At 43.0% G+C, this 14,951-nt stretch overlaps 1 protein-coding gene across 5 annotated transcripts in view; it reads right to left on the bottom strand.

Moving 5' to 3' along the window:
- Positions 1-14,951, bottom strand: part of SLC4A11 (solute carrier family 4 member 11) — a 153,214-nt gene that overhangs the window by 123,783 nt on the left and 14,480 nt on the right. For all 5 annotated transcript variants that reach the window (XM_074951936.1, XM_074951932.1, XM_074951934.1 and 2 more), the window contains exon 2: positions 4,734-4,784. In XM_074951936.1, the coding sequence (XP_074808037.1) occupies positions 4,734-4,784 (51 nt within the window). The remainder of the gene's footprint in view (positions 1-4,733; positions 4,785-14,951) is intronic.

Here is a 14,951-nt window from a genome sequence, read left to right on the forward strand (position 1 = left end):
CAACAACTAGATAAAATATGTCCAAACATCCCCAGCCAGGCATGTCCCTCCAGCAGAACTGCAATTTATTGTGCCAGCAAAACCAATTAATAAATCAGCAGAGCAAACAATAAGATTCACTTTGGAAGGTGAAACTTGTGTTGAAGTACTTGCTGAGCCAGCTTTAAAACAATGCCAGGTTTCAGTTATTGCGTAGAATGCTAGGGTTTCTTTTTGGATTTATAACCACGCACAATTAAAACAAGATTCTCTTCAGATAAAATGAAGATGCAGTACCAGCACATATTGCCTGATTATTTAAAAAGTTAATAATGTTGGCAAATAGAATTATATTCTACTAATACTAATTCTGTTAGAACTAATCTGCTTACAGTGAAAGTTTAGGTATCTGTACACCTTTTAACAATGAGCAGATAACTAGCTTAATGAGTTATTCTGAACACTGCTTGCAGAGCTGCATATCATCAAGATTCTAATTATCTTCAGATTTGGACTTAGTCTTTACAATCACTCAAACAGACATTTAAAATTGCCAGGAAAGACTCTAATTGACACGAAATCTCATTCAGGATACCAACTGGTCAACTCAAAAGCACAATCTGTGTCAAACACTGTTGCTATTTGCCAGATTAGGGGGGAAAAAATACTGACACCTATGGCAAAAAGGAAAGGAAAAGAAAAAAGGCAATGCAACAGCAGTGATCATTTAAAAAAAAAAAAAAAAAGTTATTTTACCAGTAAGGGAGATTTTTTATTAATGTCCATTAAATCTGCTCAATTTGGTATACAAGTCAAAACATAATGTTACTGCTCGATACCAGCATACTGTACTTTGATGAGAAAATTGGAATTTATTTCTCATGTTGCCAGCTTGCTCTGGACTCTGCAAAGCTACTAGTTAAAACTTCTGAAGAATATTTTTTCCTTGTTTCACATGCACACCCCCCAATGATACTTAATCCAAGGTCTCGGCAGTAGTTTCCTTTGAAATTCTCCCAGTCAACATGCAGGACCACAGAATGTACAAACCTCAATGAAGGATGGGTTCCAAAGAACTAGACAGGAGCAGATGGCTACAAAAGTGATAAAAGGTGCTGGAGAAATTATTGGGAGTTGGGAATATCAAAGACCCAAGGGAAGAATCTGTTAGAAAGTATTACTCTTCCCATGGTAAAGGCCTATAGATCAAAGCAAAATTAGGGTTTCAACTCAATGGAGCTAACAGTTGCTGTACTGCTAGAAATAAAGAATATTAATGTTTTCATTTTTAAAAAAAATTAAAACCTAGAAGGGAAGAGCAGAAATATTTGGCTTGGCAAGAGAGACTATCAATTTCTCAGATCGGTATCTTAAAGATGAGGTGAGATAAACCATAAGCCAACGAGATATTGTTATCCCTAATTAAAAGACAATGTTGAAGGGCTTGGGAATGGGGAAGGAAAAGACTGCAATTATACCTAGAGATACTATCAACAATCATTCCAGGATGGAGATAACAATTTATGTTCCAGCTCATGGTTATGAAATCTAAGTAACAAAAAACACGAATGCCGCAGTATTGCTCCAGCACAGCGCAACAAAAAGGTCCTTAACATATTGAAAGAGGTAAAGGAAGCTGCTGGATCATCAACAACGGGCAACTTTAGCTATCTCAGTATTAACTGGTCGAGTGACACATTGGGGCATGGTTTGAAGAAGCAATTTAAAATGATAAGCTTGCTTTACAAAGCCATTTATATTAAATGGAAAGGTGACTCACTTTAGAGGGAGGAAGTGGGCTAAGGAATTCCAATATTGCATCCTCTAAATTGAGTTGTAGTTTGGACTCTGCCTGAGCTTCTGGGCAAGTCATTTAACTTCTGTACACCTGTTGTTTCCCCAAACATGAAAGGGGGCTAACAAATCTTTCCTCCCTCACAGGGTGATGAGAAGAGACACAGTAAGGTGAAGTAATATCTTTAATTGGACCAACTTCAGCTGGCGGAAGGGACAAGGTTTTGAGCTTCACAGAGTGGGTCCTCAGGTCTGGGGAAGGCAACAAGAGCCCATGAGCTAAAGAGAAGGTAGGTCAGATTGTTAAACGTAAGAGGTTCGCACATGCTTTCAGAGACTACTTAAAATGAAGTGGGCAATAAAAGGTTAGATTGTTAAGCATAAGGAGTTCACACACGGGGTGATGCAAGGATTAATGCTTGTAAAACTCTAGATAAGTGCTGTGATGATTATTCTTCCTAAATTCTGTGCAGGAGGTTCATTGTGATCACATCACAATTAGCACAGAGAAGAAGGTGATTCATCTAGGATTAGCAGCAACAGTGAACTTTTTAAAAAGGTCAGATTTTATAACTGTAAAGCTAGGAGGAAAATGACTGACAGGAGGTTTAAGGGCAAAGTAACAAAAAAGATCCACCACCTTTACAATTATAATCAGCCAGGATGCAATATAATAAGAGCATTAAAAGAACCACCTGCAAGCAAAACCAGAGAAACAAAACAATGGGAAAAGAAGAGTCTGCATGATTGGCTCAAGTCCTTGGGTTTCTTAGAGCTGGAAAGTATCCCCTATGGATGGAGGAGATTAGTTAACAGCGTAGTACAAAAAGAACGGACAGGACACGGTGTGTTCAAGGTGACCATGGGCCATCCGGAGAACAAATTGCTGGGAGCCTGCCTCCCGCTCTTGAAGATTGCTGGAAGTAGCAGATGAACTAAAAAGCTCTGGAGTCTTAACAAAATCCCAGAAAAGTCTCTCTGTTTTTGGCATCTGGAGAAAGAAGCTTAGGGCCCTTGGCATCTGTTGCTACTGCTGAAAGCTGAATGCTCTGAAAGGGGACGTACTGCTGGCACCGGGGAAGGTGCTCTTCTTTTTCCTTCCATGAGGTGAAACGCTCACCTCTGCCTCCCCGGCTGCTGCCAACCGGCCACCCCCACAAGCCGCGCAGCTGGGATGGAGGCTGATGGGGCAGACCTGGGCCTGGGACTGCAGAGGCCCTTGGGCCTCAGTGACAGACCCTGCAGAGTGGGAACAGTGACACACAGGCGGGCTGAGCTTGGCCAGGCCAGGATGAAAGTCCCCCAGGTTCTGCTCTAGGGCCTGCAAGTGGCCAAGGCCCGCTCCTTGGGTGGCCAATACTCCCAGATAGGGCCAGCCTTCCCAATGGCCCTTTCCAGGCAGGAAATGCTCATGGGGCTCAAGAGGGGAGCAGGCCCCAGCTCAGTACGCCAGGAAATGCTCAGTTCAACCACAAAGGGACCCACACACTGGCAAGTAACAGCTCACAGCCATAGGGCCCCCACGAAGCCACTCAGACTGGGGGCACCCATCTCCCTTGCAGAGCGCGTGATGGGCTCCTTCCCACTGTCAGAATGAGGGGTCGCTGTACCCAGGAGCCCCAAACACAGCCCCACACCTTCAGTCCCGCATCCAGCCCTATGCCCTCTGTATCCCCAGCCCATGCCAGCCTGCACCCTCCACCTGGCCCTCAGCATCCCCTACAGTCCGCTCTTCCCTGCATCTTTCCAGAGGAGCTCCTAGCTGTTGGGCTCCTAGCCTGTGTGGGGGCAGCACCTCGAGAGCCCAAACGTGGTGGAGTTGAAGCAGCGGCTGCAAGGAGAGTTCACAGGGGCAGCAGGGCCCGCCAGGGATGGATGGGGGACAGCAGGTCCGGGCTGGATACGGACACTGAGCTGGGCAGGTCCCTGTGCTTGAGGCCGAAGCCACAGCAAGCTCTTGTGGTGCTGCCAAGAGCAACTCCGAGCCACTCAGCGTCTGAGCTGCGACTGCCATCTTACCTGCCTTGGTGGTGGGGAGCATCTGGGGAGGGGGTAGGAGTGCTTCCCCACCAGCCTGGCTGGGGGCCACTTCCTGCTCCTCAGAGCCCCAGCTTGTGGCCACCAAGCTCTGCTGGGCAGCCCTGTCAGCCGCATCCGTTGCTGCTGCCACTGCTGAGGAAGGGACCCAGGGTGGAAAGCTTATCTGGTGTGGAAACTGCAGGCGCATGCAGGCCTCTCAACTAGCTCTGAGCTAGCGCTGGTTTCCCTGAGGAGGGCACAAGTCGCTCCCAATGCGCCTCCCACTCCAGGCCTCAGCTGCTATAAGACTGCCCAGATAGGGGACAAAGCCCCAATATCGTCTCCCAAGGGAGCCTTGCCCCAGCCTGAGCAGCCCTACAATGGGAGGCTAGCCCCAGAGAGCTGGACAGTTGTAGTGCCGGGGGGTGGGGGGGGAGGAAAGAGGGGTCACAACATACACCAAGCTCTCAGCTGTGCTAGATTGGGGAAGTCTACTGTCCCAGAAATCTACCACCCTAGGCAGCTGCCTAGTTTGCCTATAGCTAGAGTGACCCCTGCATACTGGCCATGCTGAATCTGGTATATCAAGGGAACAGAGACACCCTGAAACAGAACAAGACAAGGAACCATCCAAGACAATGAAACACCAAAAAGCTGAAGATACGGATATTCAAAGCAGTAAGGCATTAGCATCTATGGGACTTGATTGTACGGACTATTTGTAGCACGAGACCTATGCAACATTCCTTTCATCCATACAAACCTGGGTTCAAAGCCAGTTTAGGTTATAAGTGAAATGGATTTGATACTCCCATTTGTTGCAGATCATCTTCAAAATCAACCTAGTTATTTTTCCACTGATACAGCTAGGTCACTGTGGTAGTTTCTTTTACATACAATATAACATGCAACAGATTAGTAGAAAAGAAAATTATACTTGCCAGTCTCTTCAAAAAAATACCCATTTCTGGACATCGCTGCCGGTGGACTTTCTAAAAAGAAAAAAAAAAAAAAAGAAGGGGGAAAGATAGATTAAGTCCAAGTGTGAGAACCGTAATGAATATGAATACTTTGGTTTAACTGCTTAGCTCATCATCATAAAAGCTCTCAGACAGACGGAAGAAGAAAACTATTAGACATTAATAATTTATTCTGGTACCGACAAGTTTAACCTTTTGTTTATTGACTTTAACATTTCCCAGAATGTTCAATACCATCACCATCTCCTGCAAAAAAAGTGTTTAAAAATAAATAAATAAAAAACCGTGCTCAGCTGTCCTGTATGCATGTAGAGCTTCCAGCACAAGATACCACATGAGTAAACATCTGCGCAAGCCTAATTACATCGGCGTGACACGTCAGATCTGAAGGACCACATGGGTGCAAGAATTAACACAAAAGTCTGCTAAGGGACGATCCTATTAAAATGAGTAAATAATGGCATCCAGACGGTACGTACAAATATGGCACCGTTTGCTTGGATAATTAATTCTAATGAAACCTTAACCTCAATGAGAGCTTGATTTTACAATCCGTTCTGCTCCTTTTAACAAGCCATCAGGGGGACAAAGCTCTGGTTCAGCTGCCCCATGACAAACATGCTCTTGTCTTCTCCTGCCCGACCCTGGATATAGCGGACAGATCCCGTTTGTTCCAACAGGGTCCCAAAAAAGAGGCAATGTCACATTGACATGCAAACAACTAGGGAACTGAACTGATGTCAGGAATGGGTCCCTGCATACCAGTGCTTAAAGCAGTTTACTCGCCACTATGGCTAGGTTTACCTCATTATCAGCAGTTACGCAAAGTATGATTGACACTTGGCAGACATAGGACAAAAGGGTTTAACAGCCAGCTGAAATTTGCCCCATCCGTTCTGAAGGATGATGTGGGCTAGCTGCCTACTCTTAGACATCTGTGTGTAATTCTGGCATTTGGGCCAGGTTGAATTTTTAAACCCACCCTAAACAATTTAGACTGCTGGTTTAGGATGGCGCAGCTGCCTTTTCAAAAGGTGAAAGCAGGACTCATGGAGGAGCCCCACTGCCCCCCCATGACCCTGCCCCCTACCCTTCCTCTTCCCCGTCGAGACCCCATCCTCTGACCCAGCTGGAAGCCAGAGCTGGGCCACAGTAAGAGCTGCGCTGCCCAGGGAGCCCGGGACGCTGTGGGGAGCCCCAGACTCCCCCACCTGCCCACTTCAGCCCTCCCCGCCACGAGAAGAGACTGAGCCTCGGGCAGGCATAGGGTGGCGCTGCAGGAAATCCAAGACAAATGCTGTCCCGAAGTTATTCGGCCCAGGACCCAGACTTAAAGTCTGCATTTTGGGACTGTCCCGTCCAATTTGGGATGGGTGATCACCCTAGTTAAGGGCCACTGAGGACCTGCTTTATAGCAGGGACTGGCTAAGGTGCAACCCTTCTTCAGTTCAACTCACCATAAAAGGTGTGGAAATGGAGCTCTAAATACTCGTGAATACATTAAAACATTCTCCTGAACAACACTTCACATAGCCACCACATGCAGCGTTTGAGGGCCAAATTCACTGGTTCGTAAATAGTGGTGTAAGTTAGTCAGAAGACAGGTGAAAGAGGCAGAAGGGCATAACCTGCAGTGATTTTACATTCAGCAGGTGTGCAAAATAAGTGCCACAGACAGAAATTTGGGCCTAGGGGTATTAGAGATAATATAAAACAATGTGAAGCAGGTCTCTAATTTACAGTATAGGATCCTGGTACCTAATTTTGCTGCTACAAATACCCTACTCATCACCCTTCTCCCACAGCCTACATAGAACAGAGGTTACACTCATTTTGCACAATTAGGGCCAAATTTGCTGCTGGCAGAACTCCATTTGACTTAGCCAACTTATGCCAGCAGAAACTCGGGCACATTAAATGCCAGAAGGGTACAAGTTACGTTACTTCACTGCTTATATTCATTTTCTAACCAACTTTCATCCAGTTTGTAACGTCAGCACATCGGTCACTGCCAAATGTGTCCCAGAGACTTCCATTTGGCTGCATTTGCTCCAAGTGTACATATCCTTGGGGCTATTATAAAAACACAAGTTAAGAAGGATAAACCTGGAGACCAGCCCAGGACAAAGCAGCAATAACCATGTGCTTCCCCAAGAGGGAGAGTGATGAGTAAGAAAAACACTTAGGCTGCTGGACAAGCAATGAACCAGGGTCTCCCCAAAATGAGTCAGTTGTTTTATCTGGCTGGGAGGGAAACCAGAAACTATGGTTCTTATGTTAAATGACTGAAGGGTGATTTAGGAGCTGTCCATTTCTAAGGCACTGTCAAGCACCTAGAGCAATCAATAGGCACTTCTTTTCAGTTGCTGTGTACATACATTTAAAGAAACATAACAAGTTAAAAAATAAGATATCCTGATGGAAGAGCCACAAAATAGTGAAGGCCTAGACCAGGGATAGTCAATAGGTGGAACGCAGGCCAAATCCAGACAGAGTGTGAACTAAAGAAAAGGAGTACTTGTGGCACCTTAGAGACTAACCAATTTATTTGAGCATGAGCTTTCGTGAGCTACAGCTCACTTCACAGACTAACACGGCTGTTACTCTGAAACCTGTGAACTAAAGGGCTCTTCTCTGTTTCAACTCTCTAGCCTGCTCCACATCACATTGATTATGTTTCCATTGCATTCCTGAAATAACATCGTTATCCTCTGATGACCACCGTAATAACACAAATGTATGAATCTGCATTTATTTTAACCAAAGCTTATACTTATGATAAAAATTTGTGTGTGTATTATAGAGACAAGATGAGTGCAATCAGATCATCTTATTGGACCAACTTCTGTTGGCAAGAGACAAAAACTTTTGAGCCACACAGGGCTCTTCTTCAGGTCTGGGAAATGTGCTTCCTAGCATCACAGCAAAACGCAAGGTGGAACAGATTGTTTAGCATAAAGTAGTTAGCACATATTGTAAGAGAGTATTCATGGTCGAGCGGCCTGTTAACACCTCTGCAGTCATAGGACAAAAGAGGGGGTTTAGGGCTGGTCTACACGGGCAATTTACAGCGCTGCAACTTTCTGGCTCAGGGGTGTGAAAAAACAGCCCCCTGAGCACTGCAAGTTTCAGCGCTGTAAAGGGCCAGTGTAGACAGTGCCCCAGCGCCGGTAGCTGCGCCTCTCGTGGAGGTGGCTTTTTTAGAGCGCTGGGAGAGCCCTCTCCCAGCGCTACCGCGACCACACAAGCCACGGCAGGACTTTAGCGTTGCCAGTATAGACTAGCCCTTAGTGGGTTACAGATTGTTGTAATAAGCCATCAATTCAGTGTCTCTGTTCAATCCATTATGTTTAGTGTCTAGCAGAGTAAGGAGTTTGTATACTTGATCTATATAAAACCTGATGAATGAAAGGAGTTCAAAGTCCGTTGCATTCTGTATTAAAAGTGCCTCATATCTGCAGCATCCCTCCTGGACTGTGATTTTATCACAACTTTAGTAGTACTGTGATCACTACTTGGATGGGAAACAAAAGGGAAAAGCCAGGACACGACAATAAGCAGCAGTGTTTCATTAGGTGGCACTATTTCCCCTGAGTAAATCATGAACCAATGCTCAAGCATGTTGCCTAGGCCTAGGGGACAGTTATACTGGAAATGCTGTTTTTCAGATGAGTCATAAAACCAAGGTTTTAACCTCATAATTAAAGGTCCAATGGCACATTTTGAAAAAGTTGGGTGTTAACCCTGGAATGTCCTGGCTAAATTCCAACTCTGGTAATTGCCTTCTCATTATGTAAATTGTCCTACAGTTTCAATTGGGTAAAGTCTTAAAACTATTGCGTAGCAATGAACAGCTATTACAACCCACACAGAAGTGGCTGAACTTATTACTTTGTATCCCAATATGTTTGGGATATGCTTTAGGAGCCTGCGAGATAAACATGTTTACATACGTGTTGATTATAGGCCCAGTCCCGCACGACATATATGCACAGGACTACTCATGTGCTTAAATTTAAGCATGTACATAAATGTTTGCAGAATTAGGGTCCATCTCTTTTCTCTCTCAGCATCCAGGGGGATCAGTACATTTTCAGCATAATCTTATTTTCTAAAAGCATTCTGCATCTAATAAATATTTAAAAAAATCTGTTTCAGATGGTACACAAAGCAGAGTCTCTTTTCGTTATATGGAAACCTATGTATATGGATAATTTGTGTCTAGAACCTTACCCGTTGATCACACTTCTTTATACAGTATACGGCAAAGCAATGACTCAGATGGAACAGATCTATCTACAAGTATTTGCAGGGTGTAAACAGTGAAGAGAGAACAATTATTTAGGGTGGCACAAGAAACCAAGAAATGGAAAGGTTTTGACAGAGTATCAGAATAATCTTCAAAGGATAATGATGGCAGCACAATCACTTCAGACGATTAAATCTTGACAATGAAACACTAGCCAGTTATACTGTAGGGAACAATCCCACAATGCCCCTCTCACATCACCCTCTAATACACCAAAGAGCCAGCAGTGTCTTATGGAAAATATTGAACCTGCGACTTAAAACAAATCTGTTCATAGATGTTTTCTATGTTTTTCCCTTTTACTCTTTGCTACTAAGGGTAAAGCAAGGAGAGTCCATCTGCGTCTCCTGCTTTAATCTCATCTGAAGGTACAAATCTCTATTTGTACATCATAGTCCTACAAGCAGACACCAGTTATGACACAGCTGTGGAAAGACTGATTGCAGGTGGGGATAGAAGTAGCAGAAGCAGATGGAATCAGGAAGCAAGAGGTCCTGTTTCAGGCAAATATTTTAAATAATACAGTAACACAATCCAAAGTGTACAGGGAAGTAACTGTATGTAGTGGTGTCACTCCCAGGATATGAGAGAGACAATGAAGTAATGTGTTTTATGAGACCAACTTCTGTTGGTGAGAGAAAGCTTTCAAGCTTACACAGAGCTCTTCTTCAGGTCTGTAACTGAACGGTTAAGTTCTCCTTTGAAGTGTCCACAGTTTTGTATTAGCTTGTTTGAGATCAGTTGAAACGAACAAGCTCTGTCAGGGGGATTGGTTTTAGCACAATAGTTTGCCATAAGTTTCTTGTTGTTGTGTCTTCAAACATTTAAAAGATTTCCATCAAGTCTACTATGTATTAATTCTTAACACTTCCCCCCTCCCAAAAAAAGAAGACCAAAATAATAAAATCCACACAGAATCAAGAACAGTGGTCCTTCTTAAACCCCCCATTCCGTCCCTGCTATTTGCCAATCTTGAGTCTAAAATTTAGGTTATAAATAGGGTTACCAGATGTCCCAATTTTATAGGGACAGTCCCAATTTTGGGGGCTTTTTCTTATATAGGCTCCTATTACCCCCCACCCTCGTCCCAATTTTTCACACTTGCTGTCTGGTCACCCAAGTTATAAACTCAGAAGAAAAACCTCATCTGTGTAGCAAGTAGCATACTATGAATGCTATAAAATGAGAGATTAGATCAGAGACAAAAAAAGAGATACACACAGTGATCCATAAAGAAAAATGGTTTCAAGGACATTAAAAGAAACTACCTTGCCCACTTCAGTTTTACAGACAAGGACTTTGCAAGCAACATACTAAATTCAAGTATTTAGGAAAGACAATATCAATAGGAAAAAAAAATCTTTTCTTCCTCTAACAGTTAAATGTGTAGATTATTCCAAAAAGAAAAGGAGTACTTGTGGCACCTTAGAGACTAACCAGTTTATTTGAGCATGAGCTTTCGTGAGCTACAGCTCACTTCATCGGATGCACTCTGAAACCTAGATTATTCCAGCTGCTCTAGGAAGAAACAATTGTCTTTGGCTTCTTTGCTCACTAAAGGAAAATACTACCTTCCTCCTATTTATTTGCCAACAAAATCCTACTAATCATGCTTCAATTTTTTGGCAATTTAACTGTGTTTCTTATTTTTCAATCCATAACCAACTCTTCTTGCTCTTTAGAGAGTATCTATTTAAATTAGGATTAATTTAGAAAATGAATTATCATTTCCTTGCTTTTTAACTTTTTTTTGAAACACTGATTTTATGTACATTCAGTTCACAGCTTGTTATTGCCCTCTAATTAAAAGCTGCAAATGGTAATATCCATTCTGTAGATTTAAAAGATACACATTCAGAAAAACAACCGCCCTTTGACTTCAAGCCATTTCAGTGACTCAGATGTAACGTACAAAGTTTAAAAGAATTTGATGGTTCAATTCCTGGCACTGCCGGTCAGGTAGGAAACTAACTTATGTCACTGTTTAGGATTTTTGGTCTCAAAAACAAAAAACAGAAAAGCCCACAATAAAGATGAATAGGCCAATCCCAGCAGAGAGAGATCAGGACAATAGTATCTGTACTTCCTGATTTCTTACATTTTTACATTTGCGTGTAACAACAATGAAAAGACAAAAATCCATTATGCCATCTTCCATTATTAAATTCCTCAGGAAGATGTGTCCTAGCAATTCCCTTAATAACCAGTTTTAACTTTCTTGTTATCAAGGTTAGTAATAAGCTCTCTTGAGCCCCGCAATATTACTAGATTACAAATAAAAACACATTCTCTGGATACTTTGAAAAAAAAAAATTTCTGCTGCTGGCATCTTCAGAGGCAACAGCTTTCCTCCAACCCAAGCATCTTGTTTGATGTAAAACATAATTCTCTGTCTAATGGATTGCCAGCACGCACCCTTCCATGTTAAAGAAAGCAATGTCCAAAATTTACTGCAGACTTCTTACATCTGCTCAATAAATACTGAAAGTTTTTCCCATAAGTTTTGCTAATGATATATCACGTTTCCTCATTTTTAAAAATGAAAGAATTGCTTTCTTAAGAAGAAATAAGACTCAGGCTACACACAAATTTGAAACAGGATGTCTGCATGCCAAATGTTTAAGTATATATTGATATGTCTTCATTGGTGGCATCTCCAGCCTGCCTGCAATAGAAGATACAGAGTATCCAGATATGTGCTTCTTTTGTACCACAAAAATACCCTTTCAGGTCAATCAAAAGCCATTAAATAATCTTAATTTGCTTCAAGTCATTAAAATTAACGGACGGGAGCACGTAGCTTTGACCAAGGATATGTTTTAATATCAGATCTCCTAGAAAACTCGCTCTTTGCCAAAATGCCTCCAAGATAAGATGGTTGGGTCTCTGATAATTAGATTACTGACTCCCATCATCACAAGCAACTTTAAAAAAGGCCAACCAAGTCAAAACAAAAAGGAACTTCTGCTAAAATATGCAGATTCCTTGAATGTCAGAGCCTTTGTGGTTTCAGAGTAGCAGCCGTGTTAGTCTGTATTTGCAAAAACAAAAAGGAGTACTTGTGGCACCTTAGAGACTAACAAATGTATTTGAGCATAAGCTTTCGTGAGCTACAGCTCACTTCATCGGATGCAAGAGCCTTTGTGGTAACCTTGACAAAAGCTTCAACTTTAATTGGAGAACCTTTCAGCCTAAATTTTCAGAAGTTATTATTGATTTGGGGGGAGGGTCTTAAGTTTTTAGCTATTCTGCTTGGCACACCTTAAGAAGAGGCCTCATTTATATATGGAAAATGCACAGTAATTTTTGAAAACACAGGACCATTCACCTTAAAAGCACTAGTCACCTTCTGAAATACACAGCTTCATCAGTAAGACAGCTATTGTAGAATGTATGCTATGCTTGGGGATGGGCAGTCACCCTAGCTGGTTGAGGCTGTTGGGCATGGTGACTGCCTTCCATTCAGGCAAAATGAGGAAACAAATGCCCCTGTGTTTAGGGGTAGCTGTAACTATGGGAAACTACCACTCAAGGACTAGACCTCATGCAAGCCTGGCCAGTGGCTGCACCATGCAATCCCAGGGTTTTTCCAGGGGTCTGATAATAAATACAGGGGGGGCAAAGGACTGATCTCATTTCCAGCTGTATGGGTGGGAGAGATGCAGCAGAAGCACCAGAGAAGCTGAGGAAGAGCAGCAGAAAGCCGAGGAGACAGCCAGAACAAGCATTGGGAGCAAGACCCTAAGCAAAAAGCCTAGATAGAGCTTTTAGGGCAGAGTGCTGGATGTAAGAGTTTTGGAACTGTGAACAAAGAAAACATCTCCTGATTGATTCATACTGTGTTCAAGAAAACAGGACTAATAATTCCTGCTTATTTACCAAAGCTGTGTACACACACACGTACACACACAAAATACTGGACTCTATCAATTTCTCTACCTAAATGGAAACAACCTGCAAGACTCCAAACACTGGCTAACCACCTGGGTCAACATGGTAACAGTACAGTAGCACTGTTTACTTAAGTGCAAGAGAGGCTGGACATGTCTGTAAAACACTATTTTCAGGCTCTTGACCAGCATGAGAGCACTATCCCATACTGAAAATACTGGCCGCAGCCTGCAGTAAGGGAGGTTTAGGTTGGACATTAAGAAAAAAACTTCCTGTCAGGGTGGTTAAGCACTGGAATAAATTGCCTAGGGAGGTTGTGGAATCTCCATCATTGGAGTTTTTAAGAGCAGGTTAGACAAACACCTGTCAGGGATGGTCTAGAATGATAATCCTTAGTCCTACCATGAGTGCAGGGGATTGGACTAGAGGACCTCTCGAGGTCCCTTCTAGTCCTATGACTCTATGATTCATTTTTGCTGATTTCTTGAGTTAGTGACAGACACTTAATGTCTGAGAAATATTTCAAATTCTACAGTTTACCTTTAAATACTGCGCCACTCAAACTTTCAACCCACAGCTTATGTATCTTATATATTTGACTATATTGTGCATCTAATTTAGATTGTGGACCATTGGTGCAAGGACTACATCCTCTACATTTGTAGACAGGCAACACACTATCAACAATATTATTTGTCTATAATATACAGACACATATTTAGAGATTTGTATATGAATGCATCTCTGTCTCTATGGAGACAGCTACGTACGCACATTCTACAATATCCACAAAAAATTGTCCAAAAATTCACAGGCTACACTTAGGTACAAAGACAAAGTCCTACAAGTCTCACGCTCTACTGTACATAGTTACCTTACAACGAAAAAGAATTGGCAAACAAGTCACACACGCCAGAAACAAACAGTACCATGTTTCAAAATTGAGCAGCTCTCTCATATTACGCTTCCTCATTCCTCACAAATTAAGAATTGGGCTTGGTTAGTACTTGGATGGGAGCCCTCCAAGAAACACTCAGATACTACAATAAGCGGTGTTAGTCACTCAGAGGTAGGACTCTTCCTCTGGGACTGTCTCTTCACCAGCTCCGGGCCCCAGTATTCCAAGCGGGTGCTTGGGGCGGCAGTCAGAAAGGGGCAGCAGAGTTTCCGCGGTGGCGACAATTCGGCGGCAGCTTCTCCGTTCTGCCGTCCGCAAAAGGTTTTTTTCCACTGCTTGGGAAGGCAAAAACGGTAGAGCCAGCCCTGCTCTTCACCGACACAAAAGAGGTGGTTGTTGTTGTTTTAAACAGTGTTGTTGTTTTAAACACGGGATAGTTACTTCTTGGTAAAAATCACTGGTGATGAGGCACTTTTGTTTACTAAGAGGTCACTAGGCAAGGTCAGCCCTCTACTCCCTGCTGGACCTCACCTCGTCTACCTTGTGGTAAAACTAAACTGCTTTGTCTCCACTGTGTTTTTGCAGCAAGTTATCCTGCACTAAAAGCCACCCCTTTGTCAGCAAAGACAGGGCCCGAGTTAGTATCGAACCCCAATATGTTGCTGTGAGAGGGTGATGAGCTGATGGAGGTGCAGTCTTTTTGGAGAGAGAGAAAACCGCATGCCTGATCCCTACTGCTCCTCAAATACCTTATGGCATTCTTTGAAACAGTAGGGTGTTCGGTACGTTCTACCTACCCAAATTCCTCCTGCAGTTCCAACTGGATATTCTGGTCTTCATTTTATGTCCTAAACAGTTTGGTGCTGTGCACTGTTCATCAGCTGCTATGTTCTGTAAGTACTCAAGTAGGAAAGATGCACTACATTTCTCCTTCTAAATGTATTGATGCAACTCATTGAGTCCATTCAGGCTTCTAGAAAAACCACGTTCCTACTTGGCATGCTTAGAGGCTTAGAGCATGTTAGGATGGTAGTTTCTGCCCCCTCCTCAAATATCACCACATCACCTCATTTGCAACATC

The sequence above is a fragment of the Natator depressus genome, chromosome 4 (genome assembly GCF_965152275.1).
Source record: "Natator depressus isolate rNatDep1 chromosome 4, rNatDep2.hap1, whole genome shotgun sequence".
NCBI classification, from domain to species: domain Eukaryota; kingdom Metazoa; phylum Chordata; order Testudines; family Cheloniidae; genus Natator; species Natator depressus.